Genomic DNA, 23,274 nt, shown 5'->3' on the forward strand with positions numbered 1-23,274 from the left:
CAGAGCCAGGTTGTCTGACTCCAAAGCCGGCAAGTCTGATCACTTTGTTACTTAAGTTGTGTTGAGTACATTTTATTATGTGGCAATAAATAGTTCCTAGGAAACCTCATTATGAAAAAATCACATGATGAAAACAATTATTGCAGTGGGGAAAGAAGGGAACTTAGAGAATTTCAAAATTGGGATAACAGTTGTTTTTCTTACAAGAATTCCGGTAATAAAGGTTTCTTTTAATAGCTATGTTTATACTTTAAAATCAAGGCATTGCAAACCTGACATTTGCTTATATCTAGCTTTTACTCACAGTAGTGATTTTTATTTTCCTGTCACACTAGTACTATCATTAGTACTGTATTTCCTTTTCTATTGTACTTAATGTATCTGTTACGACAGATACCTTACAGCCATTATAGAAACTGTTGAACCATATCACCACCAGTCCCTGTCAAGATAAGTTATAATCAGAAACAGTCATAATACATGCAAGTCAAGTTCTTTTCTCTTGAATTAGAGACAATTTATGATATGAAAATTTGGACTGTAGGAGAGATTTATACTAATTTGGGGCGTATAACAGTTGGCGAAAGAAAACCACACCTGGAAATATTAACTGAAGTCTGACATAGAAAATGAATTATTTCATTGTTTCTATCTTTGTGTTCTGGATAATGAAATATCTAGTATAAAGTTTTCAACAAGTAAATTCATTTAACTTAAGTGTCATAGTAGGGAATTTAAAAATATTGATAAATACTGTTGGGATAGGTTTTAGAATTCTTATTTGAAAGATATCTTAAATTTTTTTAAATTGAAGTTCTAAGAACAAATTTTGATGTTCTAACAATTGTTTTTCTTTAGGAGTAGATCCCATAATAGATCACGTTCAAGACAGAAAGATAGACGTAGATCTAAGAGCCCACATAAAAAACGCTCTAAGTCAAGAGAGAGACGGAAGTCAAGGAGTCGTTCGCGTTCACGGTGGGTTTTAGGGGAATTATGGATTTTTTCATTGGCTTGGTTTGTTAAAAATACGTTGTGGTTTAGGTTTCTAATGAGAGAAATAAAACTTTTTTCTGATTGTATTAGTAATGTAGGATTAATATTGATTGCCATTGATTTGGATCGGATTGTTAGTATCACTAATGAGGCTTCCAAACTGCTCACGTCAGCCTGTTAATTGTTTCATTTAATAGCTTCATGCACACGAGTTATGTAGAAAGTTAAATACGAAGTCTATAGCCATTACAAATTGCATTGTGTTGGTAATCGTTGAGGAAAGGCAAGGAAACCCTTTTTCTGAGGTGAGGAGGTAGAATGATTTTAGTTACGAATTTACGTATTTATTTTTGTTTGTTTTTAAAGGGACAAGAGAAAAGACACCAGAGAAAAGATCAAGGAAAAGGAAAGAGTGAAAGAAAAAGATAGAGAAAAGGAAAGGGAAAAAGAGAGGGAGAGGGAAAAGGAACGTGAAAAAGAAAAGGAACGGAGTAAAAACAAAGATAAAGACCGTGATAAAGAACGAGAAAAGGATCGGGAAAAAGACAAGGAAAAGGACAGAGAGCGGGAAAAAGAGCATGAAAAGGAGCGAGACAAAGAGAAGGAAAAAGAACAGGACAAAGAAAAGGACCGAGAAAAGGACAAATCCAAAGAAATAGATGAGAAAAGAAAGAAGGATAAAAAATCCAGAACACCACCCAGAAGTTATAATGCATCAAGAAGATCTCGTAGTTCCAGCAGGTTTGAAAATGCTTAAAATTTTTATCAAGGGGTTTACTGATGACAAAATGAAAGCATAAATTTTAACTGAAGTGGAAGAGATTATCTTACACAAGTGGAAATTAGTACAATAACGGCAGAAGGTTTTCCCCTAATTGCAGAGTAAACATTTCTCTATTAAAGAGATTGCCACACTATTTGAATTTATGAAGAAAAGATGAGATTGGACAAAATTTTTGAAAAGTTTTAGCAGTACTTTCTAATCCACGGTTTCCATCCTCTTCTTATTGTTTATTTCTTTAGGAGTGTGGGATGGCACAGGCAAATATTTTTATAAAAATATAGAGGAATTGAACTTTTAGGCTTCTGTATTGCTCTGGAATAGTGTGATAAATCTTAATACGCAAAGTGGCTTTCAAACTTGAAGTGTTTGTCCTTTTTGTCATCTAAATTTTTACATCTCTGTTTTGTTGAATGCGAGAAATTTAAATTTTGGTTCTCTTATTTGGCAGTTTTGCTTTTTTCTTCGGGTTATTCCTCTAATTTATTAATAGGTATACTCCCACCAGGTGGTAGTAGGTTGCCATAATAACAGCTGCAAAATGAGGACCTTCCTTGAGATATTCAAGATTATCTAATCCGATATCCGTTTCCCCAGATAACCATGACTATAAATAAATGGGAGTTCTTAATTTGTGTTAAACTATATCTTTTTTTTTTTTTTTTAACTTTTAATTTACTTTAGGTGAAGGTTTATAGAACAAACTAGCTTCTCATTAAACAGTTGATACAGGTATTGTTTTATGACATTGGTTAGCAACCCCATGACATACATGTCAACCTTGCTTCCCTATTACCATCTTCTTTGTCCCCTCCTGCCTTCTAGTCCTTACCCCTGGGCTGGTGTGCCCCTTTAGTCTCATTTTGTTTTATCATTCTGCCTAATCTTCGGCTGAAGGGTGAACCTCAGGAGTGACTTCATTACTGAGCTAAAAGGTGTCTGGGGGCCGTACTCTCAGGGCTTCTCCAGTCTCTGTCAGATCTGGTCTTTTTTGTGAATTAGAATTTTGTTCTACATTTTTGCCCAGCCCTGTCTGAGACCATTTATTGTGATTCCTGTCAGAGCAGTTGGAGGTGGTAGCCAAGTACCATCTAGTTGTGCTGGAGTCATTCTGGTGGAGGCTGTGGTACTTGTGGTCCATTAGTCCTTTGGACTAATCTTTCCTTTGTGTCTTTGGTTTTCTTCGTTTTCCCTTGCTACAGATGGGGTGGGACCAGTGGAGTATCTTAGATGGCTGCTTACAAGCTTTTAAGACCCCAGATGCTACTCACCAAAGTAGGATGTAGAACATTTTCTTTATGAACTGTGTTATGCCAGTTGAGCTAGATGTTTCACGAGACCATGATCCCCAGCCCTCAGCCCAGTAATTTGGTCCCTCAGGGAGTTTGGATGTGTCTGTGAAGCTTCCACGACCTTGTATGGGTAAAGTTGTGCTGACTTCCCCAGTCTTGTGTACTATCTTATCCTTTACCAAAGTTACCACTTATCTATTGTTTAGTCTTTTTCCCTCACCTCTCTGGTAACCATCAAAGATTGTTTCTTTCTGTGTGTAAACCTTTTCATGAGTTTTTATAATAGTGGTCTCATATAGTATTCGTCCTCTTGTAATTGACTTATTTCACTCAGTATAATGCCCTTCAGATTCATCCATGTAGTTTGATGTTTCATGGCTTGATCATTGTTCTTCATTGTGCGTAGTATTTCATTGTGTGTGTGTACCATAGTTTATCCATTCATCTGTTGATGGGCACTTATATTGTTTCCATCTTTTTGCTATTGTGAGTAATGCTGCAGTGAACATGGGTGTGCATATGTCTACTCGTGTGACAGCTCTTATTTCTCTAGGATATATTCCTAGGAATGAGATTGCTGGATCGTATGGTATTTCTTTCTAACTTTTTAAGGAATCGCCATATCGTTTTCCAAATTGGTTGTACCATTTTACACTCCCACCAGCAGTGCATAAGAGTTCCAAGCTCCCTGCAAGCCTCTCCAACATTTGTTATTTTCTGTTTGGGATGAGATGATATCTCATTATAGTTTTTAATGGCTAGTGATCATAAACATTTCCTCATATGTCTTTTAGCTGCTTGAATGTCTTTAGTGAAGTTTCATGTTCTTTGCCCATTTTTTAATTGGATTATTTGTCTTTTTGTTGTAGAAGTATTGGATTTTAGTGTAGATTTTAGAGGTTAGACCTTTGTCAGATTTGTCATAGTCAAAAATTTTTTCCCAGTCTGTAGGTACTCTTTTTACTCTTTTGGTGAACTTCTTTGTTGAGTGTGTTTAATTTTTAGAAGATCCCAGATACCTAGCTTGTCTTCTGGTGTTTGTGTATTGTTAGTTATGGTTTGTGTGCTATTTGTGCCATCCATGTATTAGGGCTTCTAGTGTTTGCCCTATTTTTTCTTTCATGGTCTTTATAGTTTTGGGTTTTGTGTTTAGGTCTTTGATTCATTTTTAATTAGTTTTTGTGTATGGAATGATCCTGTTTCATTTTTTTGCAGATGGACATAGAGTTTTGCCTGTACCATTTGGTAAAAAGCCTGTCTTTTCCCCATTCGATGGACTTTGGGCCTTTGTCAGAGATCAAGTAACTGTAGGTGGATGGATTTATATCTGGGTTCTCTATTCTGTTTCATTGGTCAGTGTGTCCATTTTAGCAGAACAGGCTGTTTTGACTACCACAGCTGTATGGTAGGTTCTGAGGTCAGGTAGTACAAGGCCTCCTACTTTATTCTTTTTGTTCAGTAGTGCTTTACATATCTGGGGCCTCTTTCCATGTAAAGTTAATGATTAGTTTTCTGTCTCGTTAAAGGATCATGTTGGTATTTGGATCGGGATTGCGTTGTATTTGTTGATTGCTTTTGGCTGAATTGACATTTTCACAATGTTGGGTCTTCCTATCCACGAACATAGAATGTTTTCCCATTTATGTAGGTCTCTTGGTTTCTTGCAGTAGTTTTGTAGTGTTCTTTGTATAGGTGTTTTATATCCCTGATTAGATTTATTCTTAAGTATTTTATTTTTTTAGAGACTATTATAAATGATAATGCTTTCCTGATTTCCTTTCATAGTTCTCTTTATTGGTGTATAGGAATCCAACTGATTATTGTATGTTTATGTCGTGTCCTTCTACTCTGCTGAATATTTTGGTTAGTTCCGGTAGTTATCTTGTGAAGTCTTCAGGGTTCTCAATGTATAGTATCATATATCCTCAGATAGGGATAGTTTACTTCCTCCTTACCAATTTGGATGCCCATTTTCTCTTTCTTGCCTTACTGCGCAGGCTAGGACTTCCAGCACAATGTTAAATAGGAATGCTGGTAAAGGGCATTCTTGTTCCTTTTCTCAGGGGGAATATATTCAGCCTTTCTCAATTGAGAATGTTGGCTGTTGGTTTTTTATAGATACACTTTACTATGTTGTCGAATTTCCCTTCTATTCCTATTTTATTGAGAGTTTTATCAGGACCAATTTTTGTTCTTAATACTAGTCTTTGATTAATTAGTAAAAGATAATTGCAGGCATTTATTGAGTGCTTTACTAAATGCCGGATACTGTGTCTTGGCAGAGTTTTTCATACCTAACCTCATTTAGTCCTCACAAGCCTGAGAGAGAACTATTGTTATCGCCGTTTTAAATGTGAGGAAACTCAAGCTGTGAGAGGAAAATTTTCCATCTGCTCACATTTTAGCATCAGCAGTCTAATGGCTCTTTCCCTACTTTTCTGAGATTAAGTTTAATCGAGAATTCTCTAACCAATACTTGGTACTCGCTTTCAGAAGTTGCCTCAGACCATAAGATTTAAAGCAACAGTATGTGTTAAAATGGGGATGAAAATAGATTTCTGCCAAATTTCAGCACATTGAACCGAAACTGAAAAATTAATCTAAATTCATTTGCTGTGGTTAACAGTTGAGCCTTATGATTGTATTTGTACTGCACAATCAATTTATTTATGTTTCATATACCTTTGTTTTTGTTGGCTAGTTTAGACATTGCCCTTTATAGCACCAAAAATATTTTGATTTCTTTTTAGTAACTTGAACTTAGTTTTTCTGCTGACTTTGAAATGTTTTTAGTTTTTTCATTGGCTGTTAAGTCATTTGATTTTTTTAAAAGTTCAGATGTTCACATTCAGTCCTAAATATATTCTCAAGTAATCTCTGGAGCCTGTAGAATAAATGCTGACTGACATTAGTTCATAAAGGTTCAGCCGTTTAGAATGATTCATGCTTTCAAAAGAGATTGTTGAAGAGTTAACACTTTCTTGTCTTTTACATACATTTCACATGCTCTGATTTGTAAATGGGAAACATTAATTACTTCTATTTTCTAGTTGAAAAAGCTAAGACTCGGGTTAAGTAAGATGACACCTATTGTGCAGCTACTAAGGTTTGGAACTAAAATTTGTGTCTTGAGTCTAATCAACTCCACTTTCCATGTTCTTTATAGAACAGCTCACAGCTTTTTGCAAGTAATTGATAGTCTAGATTGCTGTCTGTCCAGCCTTAGTTCTTATCATTAAGTGTAGTTGTTAAATATCCACCTGTACATAGTACTTTTTGAATAAACAAGTGAAGAGTTATGCAGATCAAGGCATAGTTAAAGTCTGGGGATGCCAGTGATGCTTTGAAAAAAAAAAAAGTACTTTTGGTTACAAAATAACAGTGATAGAATGGAATATGTGATTTAATTTTCACGTTAGTCAAGAAGTATAATTTTGGAAAATATTGGAAATGAAAGTAGGCAATGATGGAGAGAACCTTAGGTAAAGCTGGAATTGGTTTGTGTACTTAGAGTTTTTCAACTTTTTTGTCTTTTTAACACCTGCCATATATACCACACATCTGAGCATTATTTAGTTTTTTACTTTACAGATGAAAAATTTAGACACAATATTTTATTAGCCTAGAATCAGTTTACTGAGGCAGTAAGGAGAATTTGAATTCTAAGGAACTTGGTTCTTTTAGCTATCTGGCCACTGATTATCAGAGCTCCATGTCAGATAGGCTATTGAATACATTAATAATTTAATACATAAATCCTCACACCTCATCCCATGAATTAGAGACATGGTATGAAATTCATTGTTTCTTTGACCACCCTTAAAATTAAGTAATTTAGCATCTACGTCATTTTCTAATATGTTAAGAAGTTTTATAATAAACATTGTTAATTTTTACTTTGTCATTTAAATCCCAGATTTTAGCTATTTTAAATGTATCTAAGGAACTCGTGAATGTAATTTTAAGTTAATAGAATAACATTCATGAAATGGTAGAAAGCTGGAGGGAAATACCTGGGTCCAGAAGGTTCTCATTGTGCAAGCTAACTTATCTTTGAGTTCTGGACAAGAACCTTGTTATAAAATAATCCACAGTGGGGCGGTAAGTAGCTAAATGCTTGACAGAAGACCTGAAAAACAAAACATGTTTTAGATGCTGAGAGAAAATGAAGCATCCATTATTTTATTATTCAGGACGTTCTTGTCTTAATAAATCAGATGAAAATGAGACCCTCTAACTTTTCTAATATGAAGTCTTAGAAGATGTTTTCCTAAGTCTAAAATTTATGTTTCATAATTTGATCTGCACTAAAATTAGATAATAAAATGTTCTTATAAAGGACATGAGTTTCAACTGGCCTCTAAAGAATACCGCTCTCTTGAGATCATCAAGGACCTTTCTGCTTTTGTGTATTTGAATTGCCTTTTATTTTAATTGCTGTTTTTTAAAAATGATAACGTCTTTGGCTTTCAGGGAAAGGCGTAGGAGGAGGAGCAGGAGTTCTTCCAGATCGCCGAGAACATCAAAAACCATAAAAAGGAAATCTTCTAGGTCTCCATCACCTAGGAGGTAGGTTGAAAACATGTACTATCAAGAGGAGGAGGCAGGAATTGTAAAAATTACCAGGATTTTTCCCTGTTTAATTTATTTTTTAAACTTTATATTTTGAGTGAGTGATACATTTGCATGGTTCAGAAATCAAAACGATATAAAAAGTTACTCATTGAGAAGTCTTATTTCCACCCATGTGCCATCTACTCTTGCCTCTGTAAGTTACAATTCTTACTAGTTTTTTCTATACCCTTTGTTTTTTTATATGCAGACTCAAAATGAGAATTTACGTTATTATTTACGTATTTCTTGTACAAAAGGTAGCATAAAACATACTGTTCTTTACCTGATTTTGTTACTTAACTGTACCAGGGTGTCTTTCCATAATTTCTTCAAGGCAATCTAGGCTTTTACTATTAAGTATCTCCAAACTCATCCAGCCTTTACCCATATCCAGTTCTAAAGCCATTTCTGCATTTTTACGTATTCATTACATCACTACTTATTCTGGTACCAAACTGCATTAGTTTCCTAGGGTTGTCATAACAAAATAACACAAAGTGAACTGCTTCAAACAACAGAAGTTTATTATCTCACAGTTCTGGAGGCTGAGTCTGAGATCAGGGTGGTAGCAGTGTTGATTCCTTCTCAGGATTTTAAGGGCTATCTGTTCCATGTCTCTCTTCTAGCTTCTGGTAGCTCCATGCTTTCCTTGGCTTGTAGCTGCAGCATTACATGGTTTCTTTCTTTACTCTTGTCTCTGTATATTCTCCCGTTTTATAAGCACATCACTCATACAGGATTAGGCTCCACCCTATTCTGGTGTGACATCATGTTAATTCAACTGATGACATCATCAAAGACCCCATAGGTACCAGGAATTAGGACTTCATATCTTTTTGGGGGGGGGACACAATTCAGTCTGTTAGCAGTCTTATGTTTTGCTATGTGTGGCCACTGAAGTCTATTCAATTAGTGTAATCATCAGCAAATGACTGGATAAAGAGTTCCTTAAGTGCCTGGAACTTTGTTTCTCTGATCTTTGTGTCTGTTTTTAAACTATTCATAATAAGGGAAAAATGTTTAGAATCCCATATTATGGCTGTTTCACTGGTTGTGCTTCTGATATGAAATCATACTTCATCCCCTTTATAAGTTTTTTTTTTTTTGATGGAACTTTTTACTCATTTCATCTTCTGCGTAAACTTTGTCCTTGAATTTGTAGTACTGCTGTGTAATGGGCAGGTGGCACAATAGGTTATTTGAAGTTCTAAGAATTGCTGTTAGTCAATCAACCCTGCTTGGGAGCCACATATGATTCTTTTTTAAAATTTTTATTGCGCTTTAAGTGAAAGTTTACAATAATCAAGTCAGTCTCTCACAGAAAAACTTACATATACCTTGCTACATACTCCCAGTTGCTCTCTCCCTAATGAGACAACCCGCACCCTCCCTCCACTCTCTCTTTTTGTGTCCATTTCCCCAGCTTTTAACCCCCTCTACCCTCTCATCTCCCTCCAGGGAGGAGATGCCAACATAGTCTCAAGTGTCCACCTGATCCAAGAAGCTCACTCCTCTTCAGCATCCCTCTCCAACCCATTGTCCAGTCCAATCCCTGTCTGAAGAGTTGGCTTTGGGAATGGTTCCTGTCCTGGGCTAACAGAAGGTCTGGGGGCCATGACAACTGGGGTCCTTCTAGTCTCAGACTATTAAGTCTGGTCTTATGAGAATTTGGGATCTGCATCTAACTGCTCTCCTGCTCCCTCAGGGGTTCTCTGTTGTGTTTCCTGTCAGGGCAGTCATCGGTTCTTCTGGTCTCAGGTTTATGTACACTCTGGTTCATGTGGCCCTTTCTGTCTCTTGGGCTCATAATCACCTTGTGTCCTTGGTGTTCTTCATTCTCCTTTGATCCGGGTGGGTTGAGACCAATTGATGCATCTTAGATGGCTGCTTGCTAGCGTTTAAGACCCCAGACACCACTCTCCCAAGTGGGATGCAGAATGTTTTCTTAATAGATTTTATTATGCCAATTGACTTAGATGTCCCCTGAAACCATGGTCCCCAGACCCCTGCCCCTGCTACGCTGGCCTTTGAAGCATTCAGTTTATTCAGGAAACTTCTTTGCTTTTGGTTTAGTCCAGTTGTGCTGACCTCTCCTGTATTGAGTATTGTCTTTCTCGTCACCTAAAGTAGTTCTTATCTACTATCTAATTAGTGACTACCCCTCTCCCACTCTCCCTCCCTCCCCCCTCTCGTAACCATCAAAGAATAATTTCTTCTCTGTTTAAACTATTTCTTGGGTTCTTATAATAGTGGTCTTATACAATATTTGTCCTTTTGCAACTGACTAATTTCACTCAGCATAATGCCTTCCACATTCCTCCATGTTATGACATGTTTCACAGATTCCTCACTGTTCTTTATCCATAGTATTGCATTGTGTGAATATACTATAATTTATTTATCCATTCATCTGTTGATGGGCACCTTGGTTGCTTCCATCTTTTTGCTATTGTAAACAGTGCTGCAGTGAACATGGGTGTGCATATATCTGTTCGTGTACCCAATACCACCCAATGCCATAGAGAAATAATATGTTCGTGTAAAGGCTCTTATTTCTCTAGGATATATTCCAAGGAGTGTGATTGCTGGGTTGTATGGTAATTGTATTTCTAGCTTTTGAAGGAAGCACCAAATCGATTTCCAAAGTTATTGTACCATTTTACAGTCCCACCTGCAGTGTATGAGTGGGACTCTCCAACATTTATTCTTTTGTGTTTTTTGGATTAATGCCAGCCTTGTTGGAGTGAGATGGAATCTCATTGTAGTTTTGATTTGCATTTCTCTAATGGCTAATGATCGAGACCATTTTCTCATGTATCTGTTAGCTACCTGAATGTCTTCTTTAGTGAAGTGTCTGTTCCTATCTTTAGCCCATTTTTTAATTGGGTTATTTGAGTTTTTGCAGTATCATGTAGATTTTAGAGATCAGGTGCTGATTGGAAATATCATAGCTAAAAACTTTCTCCCAGTCTGTAGGTAATCTTTTTACTCTTTTGGTGAAGTCTTTGGATGAGCATAGGTGTTTGATTTTTAGGACCTCCCAGTTATCTGGTTTTTCCTCTGCATTGTTAGTAATGTTTTGTATACTGTTTATTCCCAGTATTAGGTCTCATAACATTGTCTCTATTTTTTCTTCCATGATCTTTATCGTTTTAGATTTTATATTTAGGTCGTTAATCCATTTTGAGTTAGTTTTTGTGCATGGAGTGAGGTATGGGTCTTGTTTCATTTTTTTGCAGATGGATATCCAGTTATGCCAGCACTATTTGTTAAAAAGACTGTCTTTTCCCCATTTAACTGTTTTGGGGCCTTTGTCAAATATCAGCTGCGTATATGTGGATGGATTTATGTCTGGATTCTCAATTCTGTTCCATTGGTCTATGTATCTGTTGCTGTACCAGTACCAGGTTGTTTTGACTACTGTGGCGGTATAATATGTTCGAAAATCAGGTAAAGTAAGGGCTCCCACTTCGTTCTTCTTTTTCAATAATGTTTTACTTATCCGGGGCCTCATTCCCGTCCGTATGAAGATGGTGATTTGTTTCTCCATCTCATTAAAGAATGTCGTTGGAATTTGGATTGGAATTGCATTAAATGTATAGATTGCTTTTGGTAGAATAGACATTTTTATGATGTTAAGTCTTCCTATCCATGAGCAAGGTATGTTTTTCCCCTTACATAGGTCTCTCTCGTTTTCTTGCAGAAGTGTGTTGTAGTTTTCTTTGTATAAGTCTTTTACATCTCTGGTAAGATTTATTCCTAAGTATTTTATCTTCTTGGGGGCTACTGTAAATGGTATTGATTTGGTGATTTCCTCTTTGATGTTCTTTTTGTTGGTGCAGAGGAATCCAACTGATTTTTGTATGTTTATCTTGTATCCCGATACTCTGTTGAACTCTTCTGTTAGTCTCAATAGTTTTCTTGAGGATTCCTTAGGGTTTTCTGTGTATAAGATCATGTGGTCTGCAAATAGAGATAATTTTACTTCTTCCTTGCTAGTCTGGATGCCCTTTTTTCTTTATCTAGCCTAGTTGCTCTGGCTAGGACTTACAGCACAATGTTGAATAAGAGTGGTGATAAAGGGCATCTTTGTCTGGTTCCCGATCTCAATGGGTATGTTTTCAGGCTCTCTCCATTTAGGATGATGTTGGCTGTTGGCTTTGTATAAATGCCCTTTATTATGTTGAGGAATTTTCCTTCTATTCCTATTTTGCTGAGTGTTTTTATCATGAATGGATGTTGAACTTTGTCAAATGCCTTTTCTGCATCAATTGATAAAATCATGTGATTCTTGTCTTTTGTTTTATTTATGTGGTGGATTACATTAATTGTTTTTCTAACATTGAACCATCCCTGCATACCTGGTATGAATCCCACTTGGTCATGGTGACTTATTTCTTTGATATGTTGTTGAATTCTGTTGGCTAGAATTTTGTTGAGGATTTTTGCATCTAAGTTCACGGGGGATATCGGTCTGTAGTTTTCTTTTTTTGTGGTGTCTTTACCGGTTTTGGTATCAGGGATATGGTGGCGTCATAGAATGAGTTTGGTAGTATTCCATCCTTTTCTATGCTCTGAATACCTTTAGTAGTAGTGGTGTTAACTCTTCTCTGAAAGTTTAGTAGAACTCTGCAGTGAAGGCATCCGGACCAGGGCTTTTTTTTGTTGGGAGTTTTTTGATTACCTTTTCAATCTCTTCTTTTGTTATGGGTCTATTTAGTTGTTCTACCTCTGTTTGTGTTAGCTTAGGTAGGTAGTGTGTTTCTAGGAAAGGATCCATTTCTTCTAGGTTTTCAAATTTGTTAGAGTACAGCTTTTCATAGTAATCTGATACGATTCTTTTAATTTCAGTTGGGTCTGTTGTAATATCACCCCTCTCATTTCTTATTTGGGTTATTTGCTTCCTCTCCTGTTTTTCTTTTGTCAGTTTGGCCAGTGGTTTATCAATTTTGTTCATTTTTTTCAAAGAACCAACTTTTGGTCTTGTTAATTCTTTCAGTTGTTTTTCTGTTTTCTATTTCATTTAGCTTTGCTCTATTTTTTTATTGTTCCGGTGCCTGAGGATTTCTTTTGTTGGTCTCTTTCTATTTGTTCAAGATGTAGGGATAATTCTTTGATTTTGGCCCTTTCTTCTTTTTGTATGTGTGCGTTTATTGATACAAATTGTCCTCTGACACTGCTTTTGCTGTGTCCCAAAGGTTTTGATAGGAAGTGTTTTCATGCTCATTGGATTCTATGAATTTCTTTATTCCATCCTTAATGTCTTTTATAACCCAGTCTTTTTTGAGCAGGGTATTGTTCAGTTTCCAAGTGTTTGATTTCTTTTCCCTGCTTTTTCTGTTATTGATTTCCAATTTTATGGCCTTATGGTCAGAGAAGATTCTTTGTAATATTTCAGTGTTTTGCAGTCTGCTAAGGCTTGCTTTATGACGTAATATGTGGTCTATTCTAGAGAATGTTCCATGTGGACTAGAAAAGAAAGTATACGTGGTTGCTGTTGGATGGAGTGTTTTGTATATGTCTATGAGGTCAAGTTGGTTGATTGTGGCATTTAGATATTCCGTGTCTTTATTGAGCTTCTTTCTGGATGTGCTGTCCTTCACCAAAAGTGTTGTGTTGATGTGTCCTACTATCATTGTGTAGCTGTCTGTCTCACTTTTCAGTGCTGTTAGAGTTTGTTTTATGTATTTTGCAGCCCTGTCATTGGGTGCATAGATATTTAATATGGTTATATCTTCTTGGTACATTGTCCCTTTAATCATTATATAGTATCCTTCCTTATCCTTTATGATGGATTTAACTTTAAAGTTTATTTTTTCAGAAATTAATATTGCCACTCCTGCTCTTTTTTGATTCTTCTTTGCTTAATACATTTTTTTCCATCTTTTGAGTTTTAGTTTGTTTGTGTCTCTAAGTCTAAGGTGTGTCTCTTGTAGGCAGCATATAGATGGATCTTTTTTTTTATCCATTCTGCCACTCTCTGTCTCTTTATTGGTGCATTTAGTCCATTTACTTTCAGCATAATTATGGATAGGTATGAATTTAGTGCTATCATTTTGATGTCTTTTTTGTGTGTTGTTGACAGTTTCTTTTTCCCACTTAATTGTATGTGCTGAGTAGATTATCTTTATATAATTGTCCTTTCCTCATATTCATTGTTCTTGATTTTGTTTCTGCTGAGTCTCTATTTTTTTCTTGTATTTTATTTTAATGAGTGGGATAGTTTGTCTCTTTTGTGGTTACTTTATTATTTACCCCTATTTTTTAAAAATTAAACCTACCTTCTATTTCTTTGTATTGCTGTATCTTCCTCTCTGTATGGAAGGTGTATGATTATATTTCTTAGTCCCTCTTTATTGTTTTAATGTTGTCATCTTTTATATAATAACATCGCTGTTACTGTGTTTTGAGCCTTTTTTTTTTGTTTTTTAATCTTGCTTTGTTTTTTTTGATTTCCCTGTCTGGGTTGACTTCTGATTGCTCTGCCCAGCGTTCTAGTCTTGGGTTGATACCTGATATTATTGATTTTCTAACCAAAGAATTCCCTTTAGTATTTCTTGTAGTTTTGGTTTGGTTTTAACGAAATCCCTAAACTCGTGTTTATCTGGAAGTGTCCTAACTTCACCTTCATATTTAAGAGACAGTTTTGCTGGATATATGATTCTTGGCAGGCAACTGTTTAAATAAGTCCTCCCATTGCTTTCTTGCCTGCATGGTTTCTGCTGAGTTGTCCGAATTTATTCTCATTGGCGCTCCTTTGTACGTGACTTTTCGTTTATCCCTCGCTGCTCTTACAATTCTCTCTTTGTCTTTGCTTTTGGCAAGTTTGAGTATAATATGGTGACTTTCTGTTAACATGTACCCTATGTGGAGTTCGATGAGCATCTTGGATAGATATCTTCTCATCTTTCACGATGTCAGGGAAGTTTTCTGACAAGAAATCTTCAGCGATTCTCTCTGTATTTTCTGTTATTCCTCCCTGTTTTGGTACTCTAGTCACTCGTAAGTTATTTCTCTTGACAGAGTCTGACATGATTCTTAAGGTTTCTTCATTTTTAAAAATTCTTTTATCTGATTTTTCTTCAAATATATTAGTGCCAAGTGATTTATCTTCAAGTTCAGAAATTCTGACTTCTAATTGCTCAATTCTGTTCCTCTGACTTACTACTGAGTTGTCTACTTCTGTAATTTTATTATTAATCTTCTGAATTTCTGATTGCTGTCTGTGGAGTTTTCCAGCTTATTAAACTTTTCATTATGTTCCTGAATAATCTTTCTAATTTCTTCAGTTGCTTTATCTGTGTGTTCGTTGGCTTGTTCTGCGTATTGCCTCGTTTCCCTCCTGATGTCTTGAAGGGTTCTGTATGTTAAACTTCTGTATTCTGCCTCTTTTAATTCCAGGAATGCACTTTCATCTAGAAGATCCCTGGATTCTTTGTTTTGAGAGCTTGTTGAGGTGATCCTGGTCTGTTTTTTTATGTGACTTGGTATTTACTATTGTCTCCAAGCCATCTGTAAGTTATTGTATTAGTTTATGTTTGCTTACTGTATCGTAGCTTCTTGCTTTGTTTTGATATGCCCAGATGGGTTGCTTTAGTGAGCTAGCTTGATCATTTTCACCTTTGGAGCTCTGACGTCCTGTCTCCAGATGGCTAGAGCTGTTACCAGGCATATTAGTCTAGGAATCCATTCTGTTTTCTTGTATGAATTCAGCTCAGGTGTCTAGGTAGCTGATCATCAAGTATGTGGTACAGGCTCTGTCCTGCAGTGTTAGAGGGGCAGGAGTGATTGGTGTAGGTACCGGTATCTGGTTGCAGCAAGGGTCACGTTCTGAACAAGGCAGGGAGTTGAGAACTGACCCTCGAGTGTCTCTGAGGAAAGCGCATCCCTGTTCCCTAGAGTGTGCAGGCGGGCAGGTTCTGCAGATGGACCATGGGCACCCAAAGCTTTTGGTTTTAAGGACTGGGAGGTACCAGTTATCCTTGGACCCCTGACATGGGTGGGTGGGTGACCTGAGTGGAGGTACCAGTCCTTAGGCCCCTGATGTGGCTAGGCGAGGACTCTGTTTAATAGGCAAAGCAATGTCAAACATCAAACACCTTCCTCTCCACCGCACAGCTGAAACAGCTGGAGTCTGCCAACAAGGGCCTATTCTCCCTGAAAAAGGCCCACACAGGTCCTTGCAGAGGGGAAAGGTGCTCAAAGTCCACAGACTGTTTATGGTTGGGCAGGAGCCGCTTCTATCCTGAGCTTCACCGGTTAGTGGAGGTGGCAAATTATCTTTTCCCCCAAATGCAAATTTTTTCCTTTTCCAAGGCCCGGAGGATGGCTCTAGGTGTTGAACAAGGCCTATCTTAGGCCCAGGGAATTCAGCCGCTGAAGCCGGCTTGAGAGTGGGGGTGGGGTGGCATTAAAATAATCGGAAGTACTTAGCTTTTGCGGAGAACGCTGTTCTTCTCTGGTTCTGGAGGTGTGAGTAGGCTGTGTGACTGGCTGTTTCTCCCTGAGGAAACTGTGGCTGAACTCTAGTATCAGCCCTCCACCGTGGCTCCGGGAATGGTGCCTGAGGGCTCCCCATGATTCAGGTCCGATAACTCCTCTTTGCTTCTGAAGGGTCTTTTCCTCCCTGTGCTCCTCAGTTTGTTTTCTAAACTTGCTGTTGAAGCTCACAGCTCCCAGCTTGGCACAGATACACTCTTTTCACTTGTTTTTTCGGGTCTTTGTTGTAAAGAGGGCTCTTTGGAAGCGTCTGTCTGTTCCGCCATCTTGGCTTCTCCTCCGCCATGTCTGGTTCTATATCCTTTTTGTTCCTTTCTGCTTATTCATTTAATACTTTGAATACGTTTTTAAGGAAAGAGTTTATTTTGTTTTTATTTTATCCCAATTAAAGTAGGTAAATAAACCTTTAATATTTTAAAAGTAACAAATTGATATTACCAAATTATATTTTGTTTAAGCACATGATGGCTCTTGCAAAAATGACTTGGATAGCTTTAAAAAGTTAATTGGAAGTAGGGCTAATTGGGTATTTTAAGTAGGTTATAAGACCCATTTATATGTTACTTGGTCAAATCAGTTTAAGATATTAGATGAGAATATTTTGTCAAAAATGTAAACAGGTATTTAATGTTTTAGATGTTAATTGACATATTCTTTCTATATTATTAAAGTAGAAATAAGAAAGACAAAAAGAGAGAGAAAGAAAGAGACCACATCAGTGAAAGAAGAGAGAGAGAACGTTCAACCTCTACAAGAAAGAGTTCCAATGACAGAGATGGGAAGGAGAAGTTGGAGAAGAACAGTACCTCACTTAAAGTAAGGAATAGTCTTTCATTGTCTGGGCTTTAAATAATTAATAATTGAGAGTGTTTATTGCATAGGAATATTTTTAGACTGAAAGCAACTTGAGGGCAACATTGTCTTGTACCTTGTTGGTATTCTTTAATATTTGTTAAATTGGTAATATTTTTACACTTGATTTTTGAAGGGAAGAGATAAGAGCCAACTAAAATTTAAACAATTTCATTCCGTATTAGAGAGCCCATGAAGGGCATACAGTAAGAACATTTTTATATAGCAATAAATAATTGATGTATTTGATTTTATACTGATAAGATTTTTATTCAATGCCATTTTCTCATTATATTCGTTTCAGCAAATTTGACAGATGTTCTTTTGTAATTAGTTTTGTAATATATACTTAAAATTAGATTTGCTGATTTAGAATAATTAATGGAAAACCAAACCACCAAGTAAGGCTTTTTTTAATTTTCAGAAATACTGTATTTTCGTAAAAGCATACACAGCAAAACAGGTTCCCATTCAACAATTTCTACAAATAATGTTCAGTGACATTGGTTACATGCTTCAGTTTATGTCAACCTTCTCATAATTTCTGTTCTAATGGTTTTACTCCCATCTATTCAGTCTCACTGCTCCCCAAACTGCTCATCTATGCTTTAAATGTTATTTAGTTTTAAGTAGTTTTGTATGATATCAATTCCCTTATTTACTGGTAAAGTATATTTGTATATGGAAATCATTCCAATTGTGAGGTCTGGAGCTTCATCTTATAGTTTTGTTAACTCATACTGGTAGAGGTTTATCATCATCATTACTAATAATAGACAACATTTATTGCTCATTACTATGTGCCAGGTACTGTTTTGCATGTCTGCATTTATCTCTTCCTTAAACTGAGGGCAGAATTTGGGCTGTTTTTAAACAGTCTTTGGAGAAAGAATAGTGACTTCTTTCCCATGTTCCTTTAATGTTGCCTCTTTTGTATCCAGATTACAAATTTATTTTGGTACCTTTGGTAACTGTCTCACTGTTTTCAGCAAGATTCATCCCAGTTTTTCACGTCAGTCAGCAGCATTTATTGAGCCCTTCCTTCCAATTTCCGTTAACCTGTTTCATTTTAATTTAATTTCCGTGGATTGTCCATCTGTTATGAGAAGTGCAAAGGGCAGGTTGGCATGGGTTTGCATACAGTTTTTATATGAAAACGTAGTGGGAGAATATACCCAGTTTTATTAATTCACAAAAAACAAAGTTACACATTTTAAACACAACCAAAAGTATTAGCCAGCAACTCTTGAGGAAATTATTAAATGTATGCCTTAATATTCATTGTAGGAGAAAGAGCACAATAAAGAACCGGATTCAAGTGTAGGCAAAGAATCAGATGATAAGGATGCCCCCAGGACTGAGGAAAACCAAGTACAGCAGAATGGGAATTGTCAGCCAAATGACGAAAACCTCTCTGCTAAAACAGAAGCAGTATAGGATCGACAGATACACCTCAACGCTGGAATAAAATCCAAAGTTTTTAATTCTGTCAACAAGATGTAAACAGTGAAGAAATCCAGTTGAACATACAGATCTGAGCTAACAGCTTTTTCAGTTGTTAGGTGACTTCGTGGCCATCTTGTTTACTGAGTAAGAAAAAAAGCATGGACATCATGAAAATAACGATGTTACCCAAACTCTTCATCTTCTGAAATCCGTGCATTTCCATGGTGGCTGACACACTTGTCATGTGGTTTGTTAGTGTTTGCCAAGAACCATTGCAAATAAATGGAACATCAGAGATCCAAATTTGTACTATCCATAAAGACTGGAGATAAGCATTGGAGGCTCTTTCAAAAAAACGCTAGTTACTGAATTTTGTATTTTACTTTTTTGAAAATTTCATTATATACAGTTTGATGACGTGCTTGAAATCGGTGCAAATATATACACACCCTTGTAAGTGCAAAGTATGTAAGAAGTTGTAACATTTACTTCACAGGATTTACAGTGATTGTGTTAAATTCTCACTATTGTGTTTTCTTTTGCTCACTGTTTAGGACAGCAGTTTTTCTTTAAAATAGTTTTATGGATTAAAATTGCTTAAATCTGTGGATTAGAAAACAACTGACAATGCATGATACTGTTCTGTTGCAGAAGGAAGAGCAACTGTGTTGAATACTAATAATAATGTATTGGTATTCAGGGCTTAGAATCATTGGGTCTCCCCACGAAGTGAGCATTTCTTTTTGAACTTCCTTGACATTTCCAAGCTTATTATGAATAATATTGCAGTGTGTCTTGTCAGCTGTAGGTGGCAAAGGTGCCCTTCTAAAAAGGAAACTGGGTTTTCAAAGTGGGCTATGGGAGCACAAGCTGAAGCTTTAGTGCCTTCTAAAATGTGGTATACTGTTTTCTAAAATTTTATATGTGCTAGTTCTCAATTCATATGGAACCTAGATGGATTTCCATTCACACCCATAGAGAAGTGTGCAACTGATACGTCAGGAGAGCTTCTTACTTAGCTTACCTGATATGAAAGGGAAGTCCTGTTTCCAAGAATGACTTCAGAGCTCAAAACAAAAATGCAGTTTTGGGACCATCAGTTTTATACTGTGATAATTGAAAATGAAGCATGTTCTTATTTTTCTTAAATCAGAGAAAACCCTTAGTTACCTACATCGGATGGCCTTAATTATTACCTCTCAATCATTTTCTCGTAAATAATGTGTAGAAATTATGCCTAAAGGGAGGACTGGGAGTATATGTGAGGTTACTTGTTTTAGGTTTAAGAATATGTTTACTTGAGTTTAAAATATAGGTCATCCGTCCTTCTTAGGCTCACTTTTTGCAGAAAGTATGTTAGTAGTAAAGTGACAACATTGCCAGTGTTTTTCCTCAGAACTATAACTCGTGGTTTCAGAACTCTTTTCATTATTGTTATATTTCTGAAAATGTAATATCTTTGAATTAGCGTGTTATTAAAAAAATCAAGTATAATTATTTTAATGCAACCTAATACAATCAAATTACTCAGTTGCCTTACCTCATGGGAATAGTTACTTTCATAGATTTAAAAAGCTGAGTAATATGTTAGTTACTTGGTTTCAACTTGATTTTTCATTTAATGTTAATACTATTGAAACTTAAGTGTTTGGTGGAGAATGGAGAGAATTGTCCTTATTGCAATGAAGCCTGGTTTGATTATGAAGCTGCTTAATCACTCTTCATGTGTTCAGAATTACTGTTTTTTGTTTTTTTTTGTCACTGTATACATTAAAATTTTGGAAAATGCTTTACTATGTAAAGTATAGATGGTCATTTTAATCATTCAACCACATGCGGTTGGCTAGTAAACAGCTTATTCTGATACAAGAATGCTTGGATGCATATGGAAAGATTGTGAAGGAGTGTGTGTCTTGCATCCACAGCTGTCTTATTTATGATATGTAAGTAGAATAGAGAAAATGTTGTTTGAATCTTTGTTATTTTTAGTACCATTTCTTTAATAAAGCTAAGTATTTTAGAGGAAGATATTTGTTTATGTATTTCAAAAAAGCATTTTAGTTTAACCCTCTCATTTTAGTTGGCATAGAGATTGTTTTGACATGGAGTGCATGTTTGTGTCTATAAAACAATCATTTTTAAAGTTTGAGTGTTTTCTTTTATTTGGAGTCTATTAAATGTTTCTTGTGCTGGTAGTTAACATATTTAATTTGATTCCTGCTGTTAATTATTTTTCTCGCTGATGGTATTTATTCAGCTTTAAGATAATCACACCAATCTTGAAAGACTTTGACACAGAAATTAAAAATAGGAGTACGAGAGATCTGGAAATGAGATAAGATTATTATGTAAGATTTGACTTTTTTTATATGGGCTTATGGAAGCAAAGCTTTCTAGGGCCTGGAGATATTTTCTAAGAGCTGATATGTTTCCATTTGTTTATTATTTTCTCTCAAGATTTTTTGTTTGTTTGTTTTTTTAAAGATTATTCTTTTTCATCCCAGGTGGATATTGCCAGGAAATTTTGAGGTGAGGTCAAGAAGACAGCCATTTTATACTTGCTACCTTCTGTAGTTATTTTTAGCTTGATTATGCAGAGAGTACGCTCTATTCCTTAGACTTTAGCTGCTGTTCATCATTCTAGTCAGATTCTGTTGGTGCTCTCGTTCTTCCTTTTCAGCAACGCACACTGAACTGGTAATACAATATGGTCCTTTATAAGCTATCCAGTTTTATGTGTGAAAACAAGTCTATGAATATAATAAATTCTTAACTTCTGCAACTATCTCCTTAGTTGTTATGATTTTCCATCTAAACTAAAGAATTTATAATTGCAAACACGTATTGAAGACATTCAACATATACTGTGTTGATCTTTAGAAGTGTCAGAGGCTTAAATTTTAACATAATTAAAAGACTTGTTATAATCAGTTTTTTTGGTCAAGAAAATTTTTTTTCAGGATCCTCAGTCTTTCATATGTACACATACATATGTTGCTATCTTTATCTTAAAATAAAAATTTAGAAAAAGTGAAACCTGGTCCAAACTTGTTCTCAACTGAAGATACTCAAATTTAATGATTATGTGTATAGTTTTTTTTTAATAGGCTTTTAAAATTTTTATTTTTTTGATTAGAAATTAAAACGATTTAAATCTTTAGTTAGCAGTTAAAATGAATCCTTTTAGAGGCATGCATTGAATAACTTTTAACATTTCAGTGAGTCATTGCTTATGTTTTCATTAAAGGATAATATCTGATTTTAACTGGGCGGGTTCTGAAATGGAGCCTTTCCCACAAAGTAATACAAATGCAATGACCAAATGTTACGTATGCATTTAAATATTTTTTTATTTTCACTACCTATATAATTAGTATTTTTTAATGTTTAATTTACTAATATAATATTCACTCTAAATTGTTTATTTTCAAATTTCAAACAGAGCTCTTAAAGGCTAACATTTCTGGAAGTAGGAGTCTAGTAGACATGTAATAAAATAATCTTTTGAGATAAAATTGACTTCCCTACTTAACCTTGGGTTTGTGGGTGATTTTTATTTTAAATACATTTTTAGGGGTGATTTTGCCTAAGAACTGATAATTATTTTAAAAATAACAGCTTTGGCCCATCTTCAGTCAAGTTTAGTAACTAGTAAGTAGATCTCTTTTCATTCTATTTTAAGGCATTTTCATAGTTTCTAGCAATTAAATAAGCTATCACATTTTACGTCTAAGAATTTTTTTCCCAGGAATGGAATAACAGTTCCCTCCATTCTTGATTTTTATTTGCTACACAAATAATTTAACTATAGCTGTAAGTTTAAACTCATGAAAATTAGATTGAAAGAATTAGAATTCAAGTTTCAGGCTACTGGTAAGCCACAAACTTGGGGAATAACCTGAATTCCCTGATTTCCACGAAAGATTAAACTTGAGTGTACTGTGTCACTGTATAGGTAATTCAGTTTAATAGTTAAATCATTGCCCTCTTTAGGCTTGATTAGTAGAATGGTGCTCTTTACGTAATGCTATGGATAATCAAGGGAAGAGTTGAAATGTAAGCATCAAGATGCCGCATAGATGGTGGATGTTTATGTGAATAGGGCTACTTTTAAATGGTACTAGTAAAGATTACATGATGCTGCTATTATGTTGCCATATTTTTAATAAAATGAAAATCTTAAAATCTTGCCACTGTTGAGTAGTAATTTCATCTATTTCTGAGGCAATTAAGTATTTACTATTTTTATAATGGAAAAGTGATAATAGGCTCTTCCACTGAGCCATTCGCACAAAGTAAAACAAATGCAGGTACCATGTGTTCCTTGTACATTTAAATATTTTTTTATTTTCACTACCTGTATACTTTTTTTTTTTTTTTTACCTGTATACTTAGTTCAGGTTACTAAGATGGAGGTTTTTAAACATTGAGCAGTCTCTGTGTTGTGTGGTAAAAACTCTAGTCAAGGCTTAGCATGTTAAAAATTTTGTAGTGCACTGCTAAATGATAGCTGCTTTCTGAATCGTCCTTTTGCCCACTAGGGTATTTGTAGGAAAATTGTCATTGCCTGGGTTTTAACAGTAAGTGGAATGCCTGCTCCCTCTTACCGAAAGTGTAACTCTTCATTTGGTGAATGAGTGTGTGCTCAGGTTGGTCACTTAAGTGAGACAGCCTATTAGTCAAAAGTGCCTCTTTTAAAAAATAACCTGTCAGGTATACAAATTTAGAAGCCTGTATGCACTGTTGGCAGAGATGATGAGGCTATGCAAACTGATTTCTCTCTATGTTGGCCAG

At 35.6% G+C, this 23,274-nt stretch overlaps 1 protein-coding gene across 7 annotated transcripts in view; it reads left to right on the top strand.

Annotated features, from left to right (window-relative positions):
* The window catches only part of SREK1 (splicing regulatory glutamic acid and lysine rich protein 1), a 49,671-nt gene extending 29,047 nt beyond the window's left edge, over nucleotides 1-20,624 (top strand). For 6 of the 7 annotated variants that reach the window (XM_064272698.1, XM_064272707.1, XM_064272712.1 and 3 more), the window contains 5 exons: nucleotides 859-978; nucleotides 1,363-1,737; nucleotides 7,543-7,638; nucleotides 16,854-16,998; nucleotides 18,322-20,624. In XM_064272698.1, the coding sequence (XP_064128768.1) occupies nucleotides 859-978; nucleotides 1,363-1,737; nucleotides 7,543-7,638; nucleotides 16,854-16,998; nucleotides 18,322-18,471 (886 nt within the window). In that variant the 3' untranslated portion in view covers nucleotides 18,472-20,624. The remainder of the gene's footprint in view (nucleotides 1-858; nucleotides 979-1,362; nucleotides 1,738-7,542; nucleotides 7,639-16,853; nucleotides 16,999-18,321) is intronic. The other variant, XM_010588187.3, reaches the window with a different exon arrangement.
* The last annotated feature ends 2,650 nt before the right edge of the window (nucleotides 20,625-23,274 follow it).

The sequence above is a fragment of the Loxodonta africana genome, chromosome 2 (genome assembly GCF_030014295.1).
Source record: "Loxodonta africana isolate mLoxAfr1 chromosome 2, mLoxAfr1.hap2, whole genome shotgun sequence".
NCBI classification, from domain to species: Eukaryota; Metazoa; Chordata; class Mammalia; order Proboscidea; family Elephantidae; genus Loxodonta; species Loxodonta africana.